Source organism: Xyrauchen texanus, chromosome 28 (assembly GCF_025860055.1).
Source record: "Xyrauchen texanus isolate HMW12.3.18 chromosome 28, RBS_HiC_50CHRs, whole genome shotgun sequence".
Lineage (NCBI taxonomy): Eukaryota > Metazoa > Chordata > Actinopteri > Cypriniformes > Catostomidae > Xyrauchen > Xyrauchen texanus.
The window spans coordinates 21,924,495-21,948,406 of NC_068303.1; the positions used below are offsets into that span (position 1 = coordinate 21,924,495).

General features: G+C 38.7%; 1 protein-coding gene across 1 annotated transcript in view; it reads left to right on the top strand.

Moving 5' to 3' along the window:
- mdn1 (midasin AAA ATPase 1) overlaps positions 1 to 23,912 on the top strand; it is a 78,568-nt gene that overhangs the window by 26,451 nt on the left and 28,205 nt on the right. The window contains exons 31-64 of the mRNA XM_052096058.1: positions 834 to 964; positions 3,184 to 3,322; positions 3,480 to 3,609; positions 4,046 to 4,303; positions 5,021 to 5,218; positions 5,526 to 5,734; positions 5,978 to 6,100; positions 6,221 to 6,418; positions 6,769 to 6,876; positions 6,988 to 7,176; positions 9,698 to 9,787; positions 9,916 to 10,179; positions 10,901 to 11,165; positions 11,300 to 11,459; positions 11,687 to 11,803; positions 12,237 to 12,445; positions 12,620 to 12,768; positions 13,392 to 13,591; positions 13,680 to 13,906; positions 14,029 to 14,142; positions 16,122 to 16,251; positions 16,335 to 16,441; positions 17,068 to 17,201; positions 17,289 to 17,449; positions 18,017 to 18,137; positions 18,370 to 18,583; positions 18,964 to 19,192; positions 19,410 to 19,536; positions 19,807 to 19,971; positions 20,166 to 20,380; positions 20,551 to 20,938; positions 21,496 to 21,608; positions 21,701 to 22,364; positions 23,617 to 23,778. Coding sequence (XP_051952018.1) covers positions 834 to 964; positions 3,184 to 3,322; positions 3,480 to 3,609; positions 4,046 to 4,303; positions 5,021 to 5,218; positions 5,526 to 5,734; positions 5,978 to 6,100; positions 6,221 to 6,418; positions 6,769 to 6,876; positions 6,988 to 7,176; positions 9,698 to 9,787; positions 9,916 to 10,179; positions 10,901 to 11,165; positions 11,300 to 11,459; positions 11,687 to 11,803; positions 12,237 to 12,445; positions 12,620 to 12,768; positions 13,392 to 13,591; positions 13,680 to 13,906; positions 14,029 to 14,142; positions 16,122 to 16,251; positions 16,335 to 16,441; positions 17,068 to 17,201; positions 17,289 to 17,449; positions 18,017 to 18,137; positions 18,370 to 18,583; positions 18,964 to 19,192; positions 19,410 to 19,536; positions 19,807 to 19,971; positions 20,166 to 20,380; positions 20,551 to 20,938; positions 21,496 to 21,608; positions 21,701 to 22,364; positions 23,617 to 23,778 — 6,408 coding nt within the window. The remainder of the gene's footprint in view (positions 1 to 833; positions 965 to 3,183; positions 3,323 to 3,479; positions 3,610 to 4,045; positions 4,304 to 5,020; positions 5,219 to 5,525; positions 5,735 to 5,977; positions 6,101 to 6,220; positions 6,419 to 6,768; positions 6,877 to 6,987; positions 7,177 to 9,697; positions 9,788 to 9,915; positions 10,180 to 10,900; positions 11,166 to 11,299; positions 11,460 to 11,686; positions 11,804 to 12,236; positions 12,446 to 12,619; positions 12,769 to 13,391; positions 13,592 to 13,679; positions 13,907 to 14,028; positions 14,143 to 16,121; positions 16,252 to 16,334; positions 16,442 to 17,067; positions 17,202 to 17,288; positions 17,450 to 18,016; positions 18,138 to 18,369; positions 18,584 to 18,963; positions 19,193 to 19,409; positions 19,537 to 19,806; positions 19,972 to 20,165; positions 20,381 to 20,550; positions 20,939 to 21,495; positions 21,609 to 21,700; positions 22,365 to 23,616; positions 23,779 to 23,912) is intronic.

Consider the following 23,912-nt stretch of genomic DNA (forward strand, 5'->3'; position numbering starts at 1 on the left):
TTCAGATTATTGAGTCAGGATGCCCTATTTGCACCTTGCATTAACATGTGCTTTTAATGATCGGATCACTATAGGATAGCACTTGACCACATTAAATGCCTGGTATAAATCCACCATGACACATTGTGATCGAATCATTGAAACCACATTCAGAGGTGGTCAGGGTCAGATTCTGACCATATTCAAAGAAGGTGCAAATGTGTTTTCGTTAACCGGATAAACCTATGTAAGTAATTAATTATGTGATGAGGTTATGCTATAGTCATCCATTGTTAATATGCTGTATTGTGGCTGTATGCAATGCAAAGAATGCAACAGACACTGCCATCTTGCAGTCTTGTCACCAGAACCATGAAGAATATTCCATGAATTATTCAATTGAAATACACTTGGAATATCTTGTCTTTCTCCTCCAATCACTCACGTGAAACCAGGCTTTCCTCGTGCTTTTCAGACGAGAAGCATACTTTCAGATGAATATCATTTCATTTGTTTTGGCGACCTGAAATTTGGCTTTTGTAGCTGATTAAAAATTGCTCCGTGAAGGTAAAACTCTAACTGTCAAAGTTATGAAAAGCATTTTAATTATCCATCATACGATGGAGAATTATCAGTTATATAGCCTCTGATTAAATATATAAGTAGCGTTTTTATTTTTGCTAAGGTAACTTTGATTGGATATCTGATCACAGTGGAGACACATTTGACTGCAAGGTGTAAATGCAGCCTATGAATCTAGAACTGAAATTTAAACCCATTCTCAGACTAACATCTGATTACCTGTATTCATCAATGCTGTTGTTTATTTTGATTGGACATTAAATATTTTTCAGGCTGATGTAGAAGACGGCCGTCTGTTTGAGTGGAATGATGGACCACTGGTCCTGGCAATGAAACAGGATGGTGTGTTTCTGATGGATGAGATCTCGCTGGCAGATGACTCTGTGCTGGAGAGACTCAACAGGTGTGGATTTACACAGAATATTAAGAAGTCAATTCCTCAAATCTTTGTCAAGTCGCTGTGTCAACTTAAATTTAGGACTAAGGACTCTGTACCGTTTTCTAATTCTACATCCAAACAGTATATATACACACCGATCAGTCAAAACATTAAAACCACCTGCCTAATATTTTGTAGGTCTGCATGCACAGCTTAACAGCTAAAGCAGACATGGGCAACATACGGCCCACGGCTCATTTATCGTGAAGGCGTTTTTATTTTTCATTGGATATTTCAGTTAACTTGCATTGGGACCTAACGTGTCTCCACAAGCGTTTAACATGCTCAGGGTTGCCAGATAAGAGATTAAACACCCCCAGTTTGAGATTTATACTTTGGAAATATTCCGTCTAATGTTATACTTAAATTGTGCAATCTGGCAACCATGAACCATGCACGCGAGTGCGCTATTTCTATCTGGCTTTCCCCTTTGAACAAATTTAGCGATCTGTAGTGCAATATTCTGCTCTAGGAAAAGTGTTATACGGCTACTCTGTGTCCATTTTTGAGGCTGCTCGTGATGTTTGGTGCTACTAATTTTGCTGGTAAACCTTCTCAGTGATTAAATTAAATATAAAAGTAATAAAAATTGACACATGGAGGGGTAATCAAAAAAATATGTAAGCAAAAGCAAGCCAGAGATGAATATGTAAATGTATTTTTTATTTGTGCAAAGTAAACTCGCCCGCTTTGCGACAAACATTAAAAGTTCTATATTTTTTTTATTTTTTTTAATTATTATTAAAACTGAATAATAAATTAACAGGGAAGTAGAGATGGCAAAATAAATGTATAATCTCCGCCTTTATTGAGTTTTTTAATGCCTGATAGATATGTATCTATCTTTCTAGAGCAATACAATACTTCAGGCAATTGCAGAATAGTCCCATTAGTCACAGATACACTTCAGAAAATTGAGTACACAACTATTTCTGGGCTTAAAAGTTACAAAAACCAAATCGATGCAGAACATTGTATCCCCCCCCATGCACTACTTAAAGCCCAATGTGGCCCCTTAAACAAAATAGTTACAATATTAATATAATTTCACACCATCACCTTTACAAATTTGTTTCAGGATTTTACATGAGTAAAAGAAAATGTTATAGTTTCATATGAAGTAATCTAAAGGTAGAATCTATTAGATCTCATTTGATATCAACAGTGGCAGTTTTAGTTAAAGTTTCAAGATGTGTTTCAGCTAGTATTTATTTTTCATAAATACATTAATTTATTATTATTATTATTAATATTATTTAAGACTAGCACACTGCCCATGGTAATGAGGAGCCTTTCCTTCTGTGTAATATGTGTATAAATATGTAATATTAGGTAAAAACGGGATAATAATGGGCTCATATAAGTAAATATGCTCTTCAATTTTTAAAGGGGGGAGAGAAACTTCCTGTAGATTTTGTTGTTGACATCAACAACAAAAATAATGTCACTTGATGCATGTCCTTGTACTGGAAAACTATGAACAAAACTATGCAACATAAAAGGAAATGCGACCATGATACATTAAATACAGGTTAGGTTTTACTATGGCAGGTCGACGCTTGATTTCCAATGTAAAATCTGTCCTGAAGCAAAACCAGTTGAGAACCAATGAGTTAAATGTACAGACAGGAGCCGTCTGGCTGCACTGTTGGGCACCTACATTATATGCTAACTGTAAATAATCATAGGACATTTCTTTAAAAGCTCACACAGCTGATGTTATTTTTCATTTAGTAGTTCATTTAACATGCTATGATAACATGTAAACTAACATGCTTTAGTTATATAACATGTAAAAGTACATGATATTTTTTATCATGTTTATAATTCTGTTAGCTTTCTTATTTTATCTATTTATTTTATTTTCAAAAGAGAGACTTTTTTTTTTACACATACTTCAATAAAATAAATGGTTTCAAGTTTCAATTATAATAAAGTGTTTGCTCAAAAATAAATAAATAAAATAACCCTTCTGTTTTCACTAATAAAAGTAACTGTGTAATACCATATACCATGATATTTTCTGAGACTGTTATCATACCGTGAAAATCTCATACCGTTGCAACCCTAATATATACATACATACATATATATATATCAAACTTCTACATCAAGAATACTGCCGCTTCTCATTCCTGAAGCAATTGTGTGACTTTGTGGGTGTGTGTCTGTGTTCTGTATAGTGTGTTGGAGACTGAAAAATCTTTGGTGCTGGCAGAGAAAGGCAGCGGAGATGATGATGATGTTGAGCTCATCATCGCTGGCAAGAAGTTCCGACTTGTTGCTACCATGAACCCTGGAGGTGACTTTGGAAAGAAAGAGGTCAGTTCATGGAGAATTATTTTGGCTAACAATTATATCATTGAGGTTTGAACAATTTTCGCTGTATCAATGGCCATTAGTTGGATTCTCTAAAGATATTTAGTAATAGTGAAATAAATGGATTGATGGATCATGATTTCCTTTTGTCTGTTTAAAGCTGTCTCCAGCACTAAGGAACAGATTCACTGAGATTTGGTGCCCCCAGAGTAACAGCCGCAATGATCTGATACAGATCATCCAACATAACCTGCGGCCCGGACTATCTCTAGACCAGAATGACCACCAAGGTGACTCAATTTGCAACAAAAACAGAGCAATAAAATAACAATCTCTCTGTGAAACACAAAAGAGGATGTTTGGTAGAATGTTAGTCTCAGTCACCGTTTACTTTCATTGTATGGAGAAAAAAAATGCAATGAAAGTGAATAGTGAATCAAATTTTTTCATTTGAGAGATATGTCTTCCCATTTTCTATGGTGTCCAACTTTGTCTGTGCATTTGTAGTGTTTTTGATGTGCAACTGGTCAATAATCTGGAAATGTTTTTACTTTACGTAATTACATCCTGTATAGTGTAGTTATTGCACTACAGTATATGCCTTTATACTGTATACAGTAAATAATTTCACAATCAGGCTCACAATCTTTTTTCCCTTTTAAGAACTGGAAAAGCCTTTATATTGCCAAAGCATGTTGATAATTGTCTCCTCTCTTCCCACTCCAGGTAAAGACGTAGCAGAGCTCATGTTGGACTTCATCGACTGGCTGACCAATCAGGAGTTTGGACGGCGGTGTATTCTAAGCGTGCGAGACATTCTTTCATGGGTGAACTTTATGAACACTGTGTGTGAGAGGGACGAGGATGGCTTCATGACAATGGGCGAGATGGAGGAAGAGGAACCAGAATGGGATCTTAGACTGGACACCATAACAGCCTTTATTCATGCGGCATGCCTTGTGTATGTGGATGGAATTGGCTCAGGTGGGAGAAGAGACATGGTTTTTTTTCTTCTTTTGGTACCAATTTACCACCAAAGTGATTAAGAACTTAGAGGTACACTTAGTAATTTAATGTTTCACTGGCTAATACGACAGTGGTCTTGGACTTTATACTGACACCTTTCGCCATAGCTGCACCATCACTCAAAATTAAAAGTCTTCAGTTACAGATGCCATTGTCAAAATGCCCTATTTGCAGTCAGCCATGAACCGTTTATTCTGCAAACCCAAAGTGTCTAATAACATTACAGAGATAAAGCAGCTGGTCATTTGATCTCAACTTTGCGGACTGATGTCTTCATCTCACAAGTGTACATACTTTCTTTGTGTGTACATTTTTTTTATTTTATTAGGAAAAAGTTACTAAATTTTTTTCCTATTTTGCTGTATTTGGTTTTATACAGTAGGACAAAATTCTGAAAATATATTCTGTAACACTTCAAGTATTCTAACATTCCACCGTTCAATCGTTTAGTTGACAAACAATTTTGATCAGTCAAATATCAGGGGAAGGACACTAGGAATACCATTTTAAAATAAAATAAATGCTGTATAATTTCATTATTTTCAAGTATTTACTGATGTAATATTCCTTCCATTAATTTACTTTGTGTAACTGTAATTCCTTCGATGATTTAAAAAAAAAAAAAATCCTTACATCCTTGTTAATGGCCTCTTTGTTTTCTTCTCTCTTATGCAGGAACCACAGTGTCTGCAGCAGAGAATGCGCTGGTGGCACGGAAGGCATGTCTGAACTACCTGGAGAAGAGATTGAGCAGAATTACTGAGCTGGATGAAGAGATGCAGGATGCGCTAGGAGTCTATGACACCACCGTCTCCAGAGAGCCCCAGTGGGGTGAAGATTTTTTTGGCATTGACCCCTTCTACATAGCAGCAGGTGAAAATTTCCCTAAAATTTGATCTGACCATTTAATTTTTTACTTTTTAAATAATGGCCTAGCTATTCCTTTCTTGCTTCAATGACAAAAAAAAGTACCATGTACTACCATTTTACTAAAAGTACCACATTATTCTTTGGAGTACCATGTAGATACAATGGCACATGATTATGGTAATCATTCAGTTCTGTGGTAGTACCATTTGACACTTTCACTGTACTATGGTTTGAAAGCAATGTTTTATTCCCTATAGACTAGGAATTATAGCATTTTATACAATCACACTGACTCCTAATCTTCTCACAGGTGCTGAGAGTGAGTGCAGGAATCTGTCGGACTATGCCTTGAGTGCGGGCACCACTGCAGTGAATGCTCAAAGGATTCTGCGGGCACTAAAGCTTCATAGACCTATACTTTTAGAGGGCTCACCTGGAGTGGGCAAGACCAGCCTGGTCACTGCTCTTGCCAAGGCCTCTGGGAACCACCTTGTTAGGATCAACCTCTCTGAACAAACAGTATGTCAGAAGTTTAAAGACTTTTTCTTCAGCACATTGTATAGAATCAAATCAAGAAAGCTACAAGCATATTATCTTGATCCTTTTTTTGTACATATGTGTATTTAGGTTAACAAAGCATAAATGTTCTATAAAATCTTTAAAAGATTATGAGAAACACAAACTACACAGACTCTGTGAGCCACTGATGGGATGTCAAAATGAAAAGTTATATAAGTGTGCTGTTTTGTCCTCTCTGCGCAGGATGTTACAGATCTGTTTGGGACAGACCTGCCAGTTGAAGGGGGTAAAGGGGGGGAGTTTGCTTGGCGTGATGGTCCTCTCCTTGCTGGGCTGAAAGCAGGACATTGGATTGTTCTAGATGAGGTACATATGAATGGTTGATGGATGTTTGTCACTCTATTTTCCAGTCGGACTTTATGTTTTTGTTAAATCTGCCTCTAAATTAGTTGAGTAGCTTTAATTGCTGATTGTTCCCTTCCACAGCTGAATCTGGCCTCTCAGTCAGTGCTGGAGGGCCTTAACGCTTGCTTCGATCATCGAGCTGAGATCTACATCCCTGAGCTGGGTATGAGCTTCCATGTTCAACAAGAGAAGACCAAGATCTTTGGCTGCCAGAACCCTTTCACTCAGGGTGGCGGACGCAAGGGCCTTCCTAAATCTTTCCTTAACAGATTCACTCAGGTAAATATTTACCTATAGCAATGACAAAAAAAGCAGAAAACCTTGAATAAAAACTAGGATTGATTTCTTTTTTTCAGAAGAGCAAAACTAATGATCCAATATCTCTGTTTAAAATGTTAAATATGGCGTCTGGGTGGGGTCTGGGCAAAGAAACAGATAAAAATCTGTTTTAAAGGTGGTCCTCTATTTTACAGACAACATTAATATATGATAATATTGTAGTAGATTGTATTCTTTTGTATGTCATGGTCTGAAATGTTGGACATAAAATGAGAGGACCAAAATACATGTACAAATACACTAATGATTGTGGTGTACATTGATTTGCATTCTATGCTCACCTGATTCAGGTATATGTGGATGCACTAACCAGTGAAGACATGCAGTTCATTGGTGACTCCATCTTTCCTAACATTGACAACAGAATCGTCTCAAAAATGGTGCAGTTCAGCAACCGTGTAAGAGGAAGACGCCTCACTCCCCCGTTGAATTTTTTGGTTAATCTTTTGATTGACAAGTTAGCTATTTCCTATGTGCATCTTTTTAACACTTTGATTTTCTTCTCTAAGCTTGTCCAAGAGGTGACCGTTGAGAGGAAGTGGGGCCAGAAAGGAGGACCATGGGAGTTTAATCTCCGTGACCTCTTCCGTTGGTGTCAGCTGATGCAGACAGACCAATCACCAGGCTTCTTCAACCCTGGCCAGCATGTTGGACTTGTGTATGCAGACCGCATGAGGACTGAGGCTGACAAGGCGCAGGTAGCCACACTAATGTTGCTACCATGTGTTACACAGCTCTCTGAAATACTTGATTGTGATTTGTCATTATGCTATTGTGCAGAATTTAATGACCATTAAACTGTATATTTAAATGTTTTCCATGGCAAAATACCAGTGCTACTGTCATGTCTCTTGTATCACTCCACAATTTATCTGTTTATATCAACAGAAGTTATAATAGTTAAACTCAAAACCATTAGCTGAATGAGAGAGAATTTAAAATAAAGGGCAATGTGGTACATTGTAGCTACAGTGCATTCAGAAAATATTCAGACCCCTCAGTATCTCGGTACTTTGTTGAAGCACCTTTGGCAGCGATTACAGTCTTTTTGGGTATGATGCGAAAAGCTTTGCACACCAGGATTTGGGGATTTTCTCCCATTCTTCTCTGCCGATCCTCTCAAGCTCTGTCAGTTTGGATGGGGACCGTCGGTGGATGGCCATTTTCAGGTCTCTCAGAGATGTTAGATTGGGTTCATGTCCAAGCTCTTGCTGGGCCACTCAAGGACATTCACAGTCCCTAAGCCACTCTTGTGTTGTCTTGGCTGTGTGCTTAGGGTCATTGTTCTGTTGGAAAGTGAACCTTTGGCCCAGTCTGAGGTCCTGAGCGCTCTGGACCTGGTTTTCATTAAGCAAATCTTTGTATTTTGCTGCGTTCAGCTTTCCTTCAACAATGACCAGTCCCCCAGTACCTGCCACTGAAAAACACCCCCACAGCTACCACCACCATGCTTCACCGTTGGGGTGATATTGTGCTGGTGATGAGCAGTGCCTGGTTTTCTCCAGATATGATGCTTGGAATTTAGGCCAAACAGTTCAATCTTCATTTCATCAGACCAGAGAATTTTGTTTCTTACAGTCTGAGGCTCCTTTAGGTGCTTTTTGTATGTGTCTTGCACTGAGGAGAGGCTTCTGTCTGGCCACTCTGCCATAAAGTCCAGATTGGTGGAGTGTTGCAGTGATGGTTGTCCTTATGCAAGTTTCTCCCATCTCCACACATGGTGCTCAACCAGAGTGACCATTGGGCTCTTGGTCACCTCTTTTACCAAGGCCCTTCTCCCCCGATTGCTCAGTTTGGCTGGGCAGCCAGCTTTAGGAAGATTCCTGGTTGTTTCAAACTTCTACCATTTAAGAATTATGGTGGCCTCTTTTCTCTTTGGAAACTTCAGGGTTAGCCGAAATTGTTTTGAAGCCTTCCCCAGATCAGTGCCTGGATGCATTCCTGTCTCTGAACTCTGCAGGAAGTTCCTTTGACCTCATGGCTTTGTTTTTGCTCTGACATGCATTTTCAGCTGTGAGACAGGTGTGTATAAACAGGTGTGTGTGTGTGTGTGTGTGTGTGTGTGTGTGTGTTCCAAATCATACCCAATCAATTTAATTTGCCACAGGTGGACTCCAGTCAAAGTGTAGAAACATCTCAAAGATGATCCAGAGAAATTAGATGCACCTGAGCTAAATTTCAAGTGTCATAGTGTCATCAAAGGGTCTAAATACATATGTCAATGTGATATTTCTGTTTTTTCTTTTTAATAAATGTTCTTTTTAAAAAGTTATCAAAAATCTTTTTTTGCTTTGTCATTATATGGTATGGAGTGTAGATTGATGTGAAAAAAATTAGAATTTAAAGCATTTTAGCATAAGGCTGCAACATGGCAAAATGTGAAAAAAAAAAAACGTAGGGGTCTGAATACTTTCTAAATGCACTGTAAATATGGTATCTAGCTAGTATATAGAAAAAGTTACTTAGATTAAAGTTCTGTTAAATTGTTGCTGCATTCATCCTGTTGCAATTATTATTATTATTATTATTATTGGCTATTTATTTCTTTTGTAAGAGCTTAAAGGTGCTGCAAGTTATTTTTAGCCATTCTACTTCCACAAGACTGAGCCTTTGGATTAGCCACAACCCTTTTTCCAAAACCCCGTACTCCAAATATACCAAATTAGCTTTATTGAGACCGACATCATGCGGAAACGTTTGTTAAAAACAACAGCAGCAGAATAGTGCCCTCAACTATTATGAACAACATGTCTTAAAAATGGCAATACATTTTAATAATTCGCTGCAACTACAACACTATGATAACATGCAAAGTGATTGACAGGTCTAAAGAGTTACATTTTTGTTCGCTGTTTACGGAGTCTAGAGCTGTCACCGAAACAGGTGAGATATCTTACAACACTTATTTCAATATCTCTCAGGGGGTAGGAATATTTTTGCATACCTTTCCATGACAAAATCGTTTACAGCACCTTTAAACTAATCTAAAATAATAATAAAACAAATTAAACTCAAATCAATATTTCATGTCCTTGAGTTTATGTATTTGGTAAGTAGCTGTGTAATAAGCAAAATAATGAATATTCATTATCGCAGAATAAACCCCTTGGTCATGAAACCTTGTCTGGGGTTTATTTTGCAATAATAGCCATAATCTGTCAAAATGAAATCTGATGATACTCCTGTTGATCAATGATGTGAATTTATTTTTATCCTCAGGTATTAGCTGTATTTAGAAAGGTTTTTGGGGAAGACTTTGAGCCATATTTGGGTTCCAGACAGTTCTATATCACACCTTTGAATCTGCAGGTTTGTCAGAAAAGTAATATACTGTACCAACAATGAACTTGTATGTAGTACACATAATGAAAACTCTTATTGTCCTAAGAAGCATTGGGTGTGATCCTTGTCTCTCTCTCTCTCACACACACATGCAGTTGGGTTACTCAGTCCTCCAGCGTAGTGGAGGAGCACCTGTTGCTCTGGATCCTCCTCTCTCCATCACCCACCAGTGTTTGCATCCGCTGGAGGCTCTGATGAAGTGTGTGGAGATGGGCTGGATGGCCATACTGGTGGGTCCCTCTGCAAGTGGAAAGAGCAGTCTAGTGCATCTGCTCGCACTGTTAACAGGACATAGACTGAGGGTCATGGCCATGAACAGCGCCATGGATACTACCGAGCTACTTGGTGGCTTTGAGCAGGTCAGTAACAAATGCAGCTATCATGTTGGTGTCTGTCTTATGGATTCTTTAAAGTGATTATGTTAGTGTCAGTCACAATTAACTTTATCCATATAATGGATGTGAATGGTGACTGAGGCTGTCATTCTGCCTAACATCATCTAAGTAAAGCCCAAAGTATTCTTCAGTTTTGACACGAACACCTAGTTGCTGTGTACAATCTGCAAGCGTTTTTCATGTGGAGTCCAAAGCGGCACTTGACGTTGACACCTTGATGTGAAGCATGAACACGACTTCACAATAGCCACAGTCTACCGACAGATTAATATTGAAGATGAAGAGAGTTTAAGAGATTTTTTTGCCCATTGCAATGATTATGCAACCTATTTTGGGACTAGTTCTTTAAATTAGTCAAACTTATTCTTTGGGAAACATAAAATGTTACTTGAATTGGTGCTATTTAGTGCATTTATATCTTTATACTGTGGAAGGCTTGGTTTGGAAAATGATAATAAAGCATTATATTATTACATATTTTGTTTTCTTTTCTAAGGAAATAAATGAATTTTGACAGGAAAAAATGATGTATTGTGTCAAATTTCAGCACTTTCAAAATCTGCGATTTAACAATGATTAACTTTGGGCTTAATACACGCTTAAAACAGCATGAGGGTGAATAAATGACAATATATTTTTTGGGAAACCATTATGTATGTCTTATTAACCTATTGAATTTTTCTAGGTGGACATCATTCGTCCATGGCAGCAGGTCTTGGAGAGCATGGACTACGTGGTTGCCATGGTGACCAGGCGAGGTCTGATGTCATTGGATGGGGCGGTGCAGGATACAGAGTTTCTGTTGAGTACATGGAGCGGATTCCGCTGCTGGCTGAGAGAGGAGGGTCTGGATACTACTGAGGGCACGGTCACGTTTGAGGCCCTAAACAAGCTGGAGGTCATAATTGTTCTGCTACATAAACTCAATACCAAACTCAAGGTCTTAACAGGTAAGGACACTGTACATTTTGAGGGTATAAGAAACTACTCCTGAGAGCAAAAACATAAGATGTTTCATGTAATTTATATAATCCATTGATAGCAATGTGTGTTTCAATCATGTAATATCTACTTAACTCTGCAGACATGTCAAAGCTGCAGATGGACTTTACTCTACTGAAGGAGCGCTTGGCACAGATACAGGACGGCTGGACTCATGGTGGTTTTGAGTGGCTGGATGGAACACTAGTGCAGGCATTGCAGACTGGAGACTGGCTGCTCATGGACAATGTCAACTTCTGCAGGTCAGCTTAAACACAAGACTAGAGATCTATGACCAAAAATGATCACAGTGTAGGTGATTGATTGCTAGGGACAACATTCAATTATACAGTTTTAACAGTCATTATGCAAAATTATTTTAAACCAGAATGCTGTTTTTTTATTTATTCCCCCCAATTAGAAATCAAGAATTCCAGAAAGTGTTATTTTTTTTAACTGACACCTTTCATATTAAATGTTATGTTTTTAGCCCCTCGGTGTTGGATCGACTCAATGCCCTCCTGGAACCTGGTGGGTCATTAACAATTAATGAACGAGGAATCATTGATGGAACCACGCCCACAATCACCCCCCACCCTAACTTCAGGTACAATCAAAGTGAAACAAACGGACAACAATTCTTGCTTAACTGTTTTAAACATTATTGGCTCTGTCCCAAATGCCGCACTTTATTTGGATTCGCTCACCTGCATCTGTAAAGTCCACGAGAAAGTAGGGTGTCCCATTTATCATTTCATGATTCAGGATGGTGCTCACGACCCCTTTGTGGTCACTAATTTCTCTTGATGCGGCCATTGGTCGAGCCCAAACTGGTACAGACTCCACATCGGACTATTACCCAACAGCCCGTGGAGCAATATTTTGATGTAGAGGAGCAGGGTATCATTTAAGACATGGCCTTTCTCAAGAGGACCAAGATTCTGAAATTTTTTTTTTTAGTAGATCTGATTTAGCCATGTGCAAGTATAGTCCTGTTGAAACCTATTTTTTGGTAACTCCTATAAGACATTGCTTTTCAGGTTGTTTCTTACTATGGATCCTGCAAATGGTGAAATTTCTCGAGCCATGAGGAACCGAGGTGTTGAGATCTACATCCCTGGCGAGCATGAGGGCTTGTGCTGGGATGCTCTGGATCTAAAGATGGTTTTACATACCCTGGGAGTGACAGGAGACTGTGTGTGTGACCTCCTCATCTCCGTCCATTCAGAAATCAAGAGGGCCATATGGGGTGCGTCTATGATTGAATCAAGCTTTCCCTTTTTTTTTTAATTTATTTATTTATTTATTTTTTTATAGAAAGCATACCGTAATTACCCACATATATAGGTGGGTTTGACTGTTACATTTTTGGTTCATTATTTAGAAATGTTTTAATGGATATTCTCTTTTCAACCTACTTCAGATTCACCTGCGTCCTCCATGTCCTCTCTACTCTATGCTGCATCTCTGTTGTCCAGTCAGCTTCAGAGAGGAGTGGATCTGCCCAGTGCTCTTCTTCAGGCCTGTGGAGAGGCATATGCTTTCTGTCAGCGTAACATCACTAACCAGCAGGTACATAGATGGTTTTCATGCATGCCAAACACACCACTGTCTGAGTGCATGTTCTTATGACATGTAGTGCTTTCCACAAGTGCTTTCCACCAATGATTAGTACATACACATATGGCATTAACTCAGAAGTGCTTGTTTTACAGTTTGTCTGTGGGTTTTGAAGACGTTTAATATATTATAATCTAAAAATGAAAAGTATTTTCATTGGGTAATATAGGGTAGAATTCTTTCTGGGTATTTTTTTATATGGGTAGTTGACATAAAATACTTAATGTCTTGCAGAATGACTAATGTTAAGCTCTATCTAAAACTATTTTAAACAGCGTTTTGATCGTTATTTTAACATTTTCAAAAGCTTTTACGACCATATATTAATTGAGAGACTACATGGACTACATGGAAGTATTCATTGGTCACACTGTAGGATCATTTCAAATGAACTAATGATGGCAAAAAGAAGCCTTATGTGATTTATATAAATTTTAACCTAAAATCTTTGTCTATGGAATTTGATTTACTGTATAAACAATGTTATGCATCAACTACCCAAATGCAGGGTAATGCCATAATTCCACAAATGAATTTTTTTCTTAAGCAACCACACGTTTGACCTCTTTTCTCAGCTGGCACAGGAAGTCATAGAGAGGCAGCTGGCAGTGCTGGACTCTGAGGACTGGGGCAGTGGGCTGCTGTGTACAGGTGTGTGGCCAGACCGCATCCCCTCAGCCCTTCTGTGCACTGAAGACTCGTGTTTCTCTAGTGTCCAGAGAGATGGACAGGTCCTTCTTTTCTGCCTCAACACTCTAAGCCTTTACGGGAAAAGGTCAGAACTCAAAACTAATAATTTTTTATATCATAACTGGCCATTGTAAGCTTAATTTGTGTTAATACTCTCATATTTGCTCATCCAGGGGTCGTCCACTGAGCCTGGTTGACCTCCAGAGAGCCATGCAAAGTGGCGCTGTGCTGGACGGTCTGCAGTTTTCTGGAGGTGGAGCACTAGACGAGGGAGCAGAGAATGCACTGTGCCTCCTCCCGACGGCAGTCAAAATACTGACAGAGAGAGCCTCTCATGGTGACTGGGTCCTCAGAACTAGCTGGCTCTCCTACCTCGCTAAAATGTACAAATATGCACCAGGTAAGCTATATAGGGGTAAAAATGCCTTTATATAATGAGTCTGATAGAGCATGATGTGGAATTGCATGCAGATTTCCCCCATAATTTATCGCAGTTCAGAGATCAGATTTTTTTTATTGCAGATGCAGCCTTGATGCAGTTGGATGCAGGCTGTACAGCGCTGAAGGCCGTATTCAGCAGCAAGCTCATCGGTAAAGGCAAATGTCTGGCAGAGCTCCTGCAGCCTCACAGTACAGGTACAGTACATACATACGTATATACAATTAAAGACAACTTGAAATCAAAATTGACCTTGTGCACTTTATAAATGCCCCTGGTCTTATTGTGCACTACTCATCTATGCACATTACTTTAGGAAACAAAATCTTTTGAAATTTTGCATTTACATTTATGCATTTGGTAGATGCTTTTATCCAAAGCTACTTACTGTGCACTTATTACAGAGGCAATCCCCCCGGAGCAACCTGGAGTTAAGTGTCTTGCTCAAGGACACAATGGTGGTGGCTGTGGTGATCGAACTTGCAAGCTTCTGCTTACCAGTTCTGTGCTTTAGCCCACTATGCCACCACCACTCCAATGCTTAATCTTTACAAAAAGACCATGTAGTAGACCCCGAAGCCGCCGCCAGGCGCCGCCATTTGCGCCATTTAGAATTTCAGCCGCCGCCAGCCAATAATTTCGTAAGCCAAATTGAGCCGCCATCTGATAAAGTTTGGCTGAGCTGGCTAGAATTATTTGCATCAAATAATAATTCTATCACATAGAGACATACACATCCATCCATCCATCCATCGTCAACCGCTTATCCTGTGTACAGGGTCGCGGGGAGACATACACACACGAAATATATAAACAATACACGAGATCTATTTTCACACGGGATTCATAACAGCGCAGTCTTGTGCCCGTTGCTACGATACACAGACTCACAGTGAATTGACGACCAATTAAAATTGCTCGTTTTCCGTACAGAAGAAGCGATTCATTTTTTTCTCGCACTGAGGTGAAATGGCGGAAAGAAGCAAGCAAGGTAATTTTGATCTCACTTCTCACATACTTTCCTAATTCCTACTTCCTTTTTTTTTTTTAACTTAGGCCTACCCAGACTTTTGTTAAATCTTCAGGGCACGGTTGCACAAACACCTGAATCAAAGATTGATGTTATGAACCAAATATTCTGGAACGGAGGGATTTATAGCACTGAACGTGATATTACTGCAGTAACAAACCACCGTTTCCACATTGCTAATTCACGACGCATGCTTCAGTGTACATTGAAGTGAAATGTGCAAAACTTTGTCCAAAATAATACTGATAACAGTGTGTGTTTATATTAAGGCGAGACACGGCAGGCAAAAAATTGTTTTTTTTACTGGTCAATTTTGAGATTTTTGGATATTTGTCTTCAATAACATGTCTTCTTTCAGACTTGTGGTGAAAAAAGTATGAAATACACATTTAGGTCTTTATTTTACTACACTTCGTCTGTTTAGCGTCTGTAGATTTCTCATAAATTCAACAAAAGTTTGCGTTCTTAATCAAGGTGTAATATGATAAGCTTCATCCATGATAATGCCAAGTTATTGTATACAACTTAGCCTACATACATTTAGCCTAAACACAACACATTGTAGGCTATTTGAAAATGTTTAGTAGCATACAGACTACAAAATAAATATGTACATACGTTGTGAAAGTAAAATCTGGTGTTTTCTTTATTACATTGTATTGGATTTTGTAGAAATATAGTGTAAGCCATGCATTGCTTGGAAATATTGAGATCTAGTAAATCAGTATAACATAGACATCTGTAGACATGAAGTGGCAGCTTCAGCCATTTGCAGCTATGAATAGTTTGGCGGCTGCAGCAGCCATTTAGGTTTTGGCTGAGCCGGCTAGCCAGCCAATAACTTCATCAGCCAGCCATTATTCTCAAAACAAATGGCTTCGGGCTGTACCATGTAGTCCATTCAAATCATGATGGATAAAGACAAGTACCGCCTTGTAAATTTTTTTGCTGAATATTCTTTTTGACGTCGCATTGTGGAAGTTGGGATTGCTGTTTCCTTGCCTTTAAAAGTAAGGCTGTTAGTGAGTTTGATTGTAGGTATTCCCGAGTAAATGTTAAAGTAAAAGAAAGATTAAATTCAAAACTGTTGACTTTTGAAAACTACACTCTTAAGTGACCATCACTGTTCAAATATTTCAATACCAGATGACTACAGGATACTGCTAGACATGCGCTGGAATAAGCAGTACTTAGACATCTTGGCCAACACCTGCAACTTTGAGGATGAGGAGAGATACATGGAATTCATGGAAGCATTGAACGCTGTTGCCAACAGGTAAGCCATTGAATTGGATTTAACTTGAACATTGTTAAAAAAAAAATGCTGTATAGAAATGACTATGTTTTTTGTTTTGGAAGAGTCATATTGCTGATGGACAGAGAGGACAAAGCAGCTATTAACAGTAGTGTTGGAAACACCTCACCTCATAACAGTGCTCTTAGACTGGCAACTGCCTTTTCTAAAGGTACAAACACACATTCATAACCAATTACACACACAAACTATTACAGCCTTTTGTATTTTTTTTTTTTTTTTTTGATGTTGTTGTTGACATTACATGACATTTATTAACAAATGTATTAACATTTAATCCTGGGTCTTACACTACCAGTAAAATGTTTTTGTTTTTTTTTTGTAACTTTTTTTAGTTCTTTATAACTGTTTTCCATATTTTAGATACATTTTAAACCAAAAAATGTTGAGTAAGAGAAATGAGAATTATGTAGTGACCAAAAATATTTAAAATTATTCATAAATCAAAGATTATCTATCAACTACCTTTGAGGTGCCACCTGGGAGGCTTTTTTAAATGGTATTGAAGGAGTTCCCATTTTCGTTGTACAGTGTTTTTTTTTTCCCCATATGGTCCAAACATATTTTATTAAATAAAAAAATACAAAATAATTATTCAAATTGTAGTTTAGTAAATACATTTGTACTTGGGCACCATTTATATTCGTCAGCAAAACTAAGTATTTAAGCAAGGTTTTTAAGATCATGGGCAAGATAATTTCAATAAAGTGTCCAAACATCTGACTGGTAATGTGTCACACCACTAATAATCTCATTATATTTATTTACACGTTGAAGGGACAGTGGACATCGGTCACTTGCCTCATCCAGTGTTGGTCCACCTGCGCTCGTTCTTCGACCTGTGGGATTCATTTGTACTGCAAGCTGTACAGACGGGACAGCCCTACATCTCTGATCACCTCATGTTTGAGGTCAGAACCCCATTACTCAAAGAACGCTTTCATTATAGTAGTGCTGCTCTGTTCTGCTGATGGTTCATCGTGATTGTGTGTGTGTAGATCTTGCAGCTTCTGCAGTGGAGGGATCGTTTCTGGCTTGTTTGTAACTCTCTGTCTGCGGATGCTCGAGGCGTGTGTGTGCTGTCACTGCACTGGCAGTGGGTGCACAAAAACCTTATAATGCGGCTACCTCTGCTTCTGATGGGGGACAGTGACTATGAGTGAGTAATGCTTTTTTTATATATGATGAAAAATACTTAATGAAATATTCTCTGTAGCTGCAATATGACCATAGTAGTTTATGTATTAAATCCATTATACGTATTATTAAATCTTTGGTGTTAACAACTTGTAACTTGGTTGTTAACTTGAAATGGTCTGGAAAATTGACATGTCCTACAGTGTGACATGATATAGTTAATCTAAAAATATTTTAAACAGCGTTTTGCTAATGCTTTTATAATTATAATGAATGCTTTTATGATCTCATATTAATTGAGAGACTACATAGAATATTTTGACTTTTATACATTCATTTGTCACACCGCAGGCCATTTACAATGAACTAGTATGGAAAATAGGTAATTTCTTACAAAAAACGATGATGAGTTAAAGAACCTAAAATGTACACTTTCTCATATACATTTTTACCTTACATTTAGATGTAGCTAATGGACATGTTTAGGTATCAATTTTATCCTTTTAGTCTATTTTAGTCACATTTTTTCACATTTACAAAGTTTCTCTGTATATGGGTTTGTGTTTATATGTGTATATGTTTGTATTAGAGGGCAACAGGAACTACACACAATCTCAACAGCGATCCAGAATGCTCTCTCCAGCTCTGTAGCTGTGGCCTCTGCACTGAAGGGCATCCAAAAGACACTAGGAAAACCACTACCCTATAAGGTTAGGCAATTTATAGCATACACAAAACAGTTTGAATAATGAAAAGACATTCATATATTAAGAATGGCTTCGGTGTCCAATTACTGATTGAGATCACTGTATATCTCTCTGAAACAAATAAAGAGACAAGTGCCCAAAAACTACACGAAGAAAGGCCAGCAGAAATACTCAGTTTGAGTTCATTCTTCCCAAGCAACCTAAATGATGTAATCCCAAAAACCTTTCTGTGCAGTTGGAGGCCGTGGCCGAATGTGCAGCCCGTCTGCGAGTGCTGTGCAGAGCTTTGGATGTTCGAGACCTGCGCCTTGACAACAGCCTTACATCGCTATGGAAACAGGTGTCTCGTCTCCGAGGTGTAGCCATGGGGATTGACTCTAAGGAGGCTCTGTTGGAAGCTTGGGGTCTGGTGCTCCAGGCCAACCTTCTCCTGGAACCTCACAACTCTGGTAAACCAGTCAATTTCACAAGTAGGTTACCTTGCTTTTCTGTAATGCATAAGCATCTTGGGCATAAAGAGCTGTTTTTGAGTCAGTTTTAGGGTTGAGTTAGTTGTAAAGTTTAAGGTAACCCTGCTGTTTTAAAAACTTTTAAACCAGCTAAAGCTGGTTTGCTATTCTAAGCTGATCTCCTTGTCTGGTTAGGCTGATCTGGTTTGCTGGTTTTTGAGGAGCTTTGGGCACTTGTCTGCAGGCCAGGCTGGGAGAACAGCTGGCCAACCAGCTAAGCCAGCTCAACATCAGCTTGGCCAAGCTGGAATTCACACAGAATATACTATTCTATTACCAATGTTTTCAACAACCTTTTTTTATCACTGTCATATTTGTAGGTGTTCTGGAGAGGCTTGTGAGCTGTGTGGATCAGCAGCAGGGTCACATGGCCTCCTGTGGCCTGCTGGAAGATAGTGAGGAGGATGTGGGAGACAGCGCCACTCCAGACAGGGATGTGTTACTGCAGCTTGCACGCCGTGCTCAACTGTGGCCTGCACTGGAGCAGTTGGCCCTGCTCAATCAGATTAAAGTCACCACAGACCTACTATACCTTGCAGTCACACCGCGGTATGATGATATTTCTCCATCAAATTATTATTGATTATCCAATGTAGCCATAAGCAATATTGCGGCTCATGCTTGTTGAAAACGGTTCATTTAGACAGTTAATGAAATTGGCAGTTGTTGATTTTGTAACATGTAACTCAAAGTTGTTAATAAGACTGTCTTTTATAGAATGTGTAGAATGTTTTATTCACTTTGTATTGTATATTGTGCTCTACAGAGGCAATAAAAAGGCAGAAGCTGGTCTGTGCAGGTCCCTCTCTAATCATCTGCGTTTCTGCATGCAGTCCACCCCCATGAACATCAGACAGCTGCAGCCACTCTGGTTCCTGCTGGGTACAGAACGGGTCTGTCAAAAAGCCTCACTTCCCATTTATATTATTTTGCACACACAATACATTGAGACTAACAGTAAAAATGTCTCTGTATTGCATTTTTCTAATTTAATACAAAATGTTTCATTACAAATTATATCATATTATTTATAAAAAAAAATATGTCATGATATCCATCAAATCAGTTCATTTTCAGGTTTAAATGGAAAAAAAAAAAAAAAGATTTTCAGATTTATCACATATCTTAACTTTCTTGTAACACTGTTGTAACTCCATCACCAGCCTGTGGAGGAGCTACCATTAGTGTGGTGTGAGCTACTCTCTGAGACACTGGCTGCACTGTGGAGTGGCAGTGTGACTTCTGACCCTGAGCGCTGGCTAAAGTGGAATCCACTTAACCCTGAGGAGCACAAAACCTCCAGATCACTGTTGGGACCATCTGATACAGTAAGTATGTGTGTGTGGAGGAAGAGCTAATTGACGATAGATTTTTATGACATTTCATTGAGGGGAAGAAGAAAAAAACTGGGTGTGTGTTGATGAAACATGCGGAAATAAATTCTAATGTTGACTTCACCGATACTTGCTATGTAACTTTCTTATGATGTGGAGTTATAGAGGAATATGTTTTCGATGTTAAGGGTCCTGGCATGCTGAGTCGTGCAGTGTGGTCCCGGTGTATGCTGGGAGTTCTAAGCAGCACTGACACTGCCGGCCGGTGGGATCCATCAGGCTCACTCTTCCTGTCATCATCAAGGGTGACCTTGGGTGAGTGGAGAGAGAGAACAGGGCAGCTGCAGGATCTAAGTGCTGTGATCTGGGATAATATGGCTATGCCTGAGCTTGCTGACTTCAGGTAGAGAGACCTTATTGCACCCACATCACTCACGTTCTTTGTTACAGATGTGTAACACAGATTGTAAATAGGTTTAATTGTAGATACAATTCACAAATACAAGTCACTTCTGTTCTAAAATATGATTTGAATTCCTGTGTCTCTCGTTCGTTCTCTCTCATTGTCTGTAGATTAACTGACTGCAGGTTGCAGGGCCTGGTTCTACGCAGACAGCTGCAGTCATTGTCTGAGTTGCTGTCTCCAGGGTTACAGGAGAGCTATGCTGAATCCTGTGACAGTCTGACTGAAGGCCCTGACCCAGTCAGGGCTGCCCAGGAGATTCAAACTGCCCTCAGAGAAGGCCTGCCTGAAAATTTGCTCCCAGAGGGATTCCTCGATACCTTAGTGACATGCTTGACACAGTTTGTCCATAATCATGCACAAGATTCAGTCCAGCTTGCCCGGTCTGGAGTTTTCTGGGTGAATATGGGTCTGCTGCAAATCCAAGTTTGGGCTCCACAAACAATTTTTGACCCTGCTGTGAAGAGAGCATATAAACTCCGCTATGCACAAGAGGAGGTATGTGGTTGCGAGTAATTAGGGCTGTACGATATATTTTTAAAAACATTTATATCTTGATATTTTTCAGCCTTTTGTAGATATTCAATATATATCCCAGTGTTTTTGTATCTGAAATTGCTTAAAAGGCCATAATTTAGGTTGAACCATTATTTCAGGTACATTCATTTGAAGGACATTGAGCTGACATGTTAAGGGGTTTTTATAGCTAAAGACATGTCATGCGTCACAGGGAGAATGAAATAGAGAATTTGATCTAATACATGGTAATAAACTCTAACAATGTTTACGCTACTGAAGTTTAAATCAGAGAAGCTAATACATCTCTGCCTTAGCACTATCATATCCACAAGCCATGAAATAAATAGTCGCAAAATTGACATGATGTGAATGATATTCAAACTGTTATTTTTTTTTTATGTATATTGAGAGGAAAATCATCACAAATGTACTGTGAAATGTTTTGTTGCCCAGCCCTAAAAATAAAACACGTTAGTGTGAAATTACAGCTCTTAAACCACATGCACATCACCTTTAAAAGTTACTGTCTCTTTCAGCTTGCTTTGCTACAGGAAGAGTGGAGAGGGAGGAGTCTCTCTTCCCAGCAGCTAACAGGTGCGGAGCTTGAGGAAAGCAGCACTACTGACAACTTCCAGCATCCTCGTATCAGGTATAAAAACATCCAGCATCCCCTATGATTCAAAATACTACTAATTGCAAATCATAGTAAAAGTTGAAATCTTTTGTTTGTGTTTTTTGTAGGTATTTATGGATCCGTATGCAACAGTTAAAAGAGCAGATTTGTGAACAGAGCCGTAAACAGGCCTGCCGACCTCCTGACCCCCAGTATGGTCGTCTGTATCAGGAGCTCCAGCATTACCTGTGCAGCATTGGTCAGCCAGCTGCAGTTGGTGACCTGCTGTCCCATCTCCTGAAAGCCTTGCACAGCCCAGGGTCAAAATCCAGGCTGGGCATTCAGGGTCTGCTGAAGGAGGAAGCTGTATGGCAGGCTTCACAGCAGCGTTTCGAACAGCGGCTGGTTGAGGAGTACCCACTCTATCCCGATGTGGTGGTGCCCCTGCGGGCCGCAATTCTGCAGGTGCAGCATGGGATGCGACTGCTGGCTTCCCAGGTGTCCTCCTCATGGACTGCCCTCCCAGATCTAACCCGCTTAGTCTCCATCATGCTAGCTTTTCCAAGCCCAGCAGCGGCCTCTGATCTGGCTTGTGCAGACTTTCTGTGCTCAAGGGAATGCATGCAGATGCTAAAGGGCCTGGGAAAGCAGTTGCCGGCAGCAGAGGTCAGCCTTGTGGTGCCAAATCCTACTGTGTTGCTGCTCAATGCACTGCTGTATGTCCAGAGTCACACGCTGAGTGCGGGACATCTGAGTGCAGAGACGAGAAAACTCTTCAGACACGTTTGCCAGGTTGAGAATTTAATTTCAGCACTTTTTGGAATACATTGAATTAACAATTAAAAAAGGATAGTGCACCCAAAAATGAAAATTCTCTCAAATTCTCTCAAATACGCCATCCCAGATGTACGATTTTCACATCCCAGAAACATAAATATTTCAATCCTTTTTTACTATAGATCTCCACTTTCAGAATGTGAACATGATAGTGGAGAGTTTAAGTAAAAAAGATCTCACCCACACCTATTATATCGCTTCTGAAATCATACACATTTGTGATGTGAAAGCCATACACATCTGGGATAACATGAGGGTGAGTAAATGATGAGAAAGTAAATTTTTGGGTGAACTCCATTTAAATTATAATTTAGGTACACATATAAATGTACACTATATACATTTATACACAGATAAATATGTATACGCATTTCAACTAGGGCTGTCGATTTAACTCGTTAATTCAGTGCGATTCATTTTACAAAAAATAACGCGTTAAAAACATTTACGTAATAAATCGCAATGCCCCCGAACCGTAATAAGATTCCTGAGAAATGCAAGCTTGTAGTACCACTTGTTTACTCCAGAGGGCAGTTATTGAAATTTCAGCTGTGTGGGCAATGCGCAGTTTATACAGTGAAGAAAACACTTCAGTAGGCAAAACAACACAAACATGCGTTACGTTCAAAACACTTGGAGCGCAAATGCGAACTAAGGGATCTCAATATGTGTTGAAAGTATTAAACTGTCTTTAACTTGACACTGTGACCTAAACATTTTATGTTTATGACGCAACGCACCCGAGATGCTATATATATATATATATATATATATATATATATATATATATATATATATATATATATATATATATATATATATATTTAAAGATAATTATTTCATCATTATATATTTAATTATTGTAAATATTAAGGACTTTCTTAATATTTGTATATGCGATTATATGTGATTAATCACAATTAATTAATCGAACACCATGTAATTAAATCGATTAAAACTTATAATCGATTTACAGCCCTAAGTTCAACATATTCTGATATATTAACATTATAAAATTATTGCATATATATATATATATATATATATATATATATATATATATATATATATATATATATATTTATTATTATTATTATTATTATATTTTGTTATATGATCTAATTTCAGTCTTCCACTAAAATACTTTTATGTTAGCAGAGTACTGTTGGGAGCAATTTTGTTAAGATGTTGTTATGATTTTGTTCAGGCTATAGTGAATGAATGGGATGAGCAGGAAAAGAGAGCGAGAGAAAAAGAGCAGATGGAAGCCAGTCTGTACCGCAATCGCACTCATCTGCATGGGACGGGCCTTACAGAGGACCAGCAAGAGGAGAGGGAGTTTAGACGCTCTTTCCCCTCCTACCACAAGGTAAATAATGAGTATGCTTTTCTTCTGCCTTAAGCTACAGTTCACAGTTGATTGTATGCTTGTTTTATTAAGTTAATAGACATTTCCATGTTTTATTTCACCTTTCGTAGTAGTCATATCAAAACGAGTTTTCT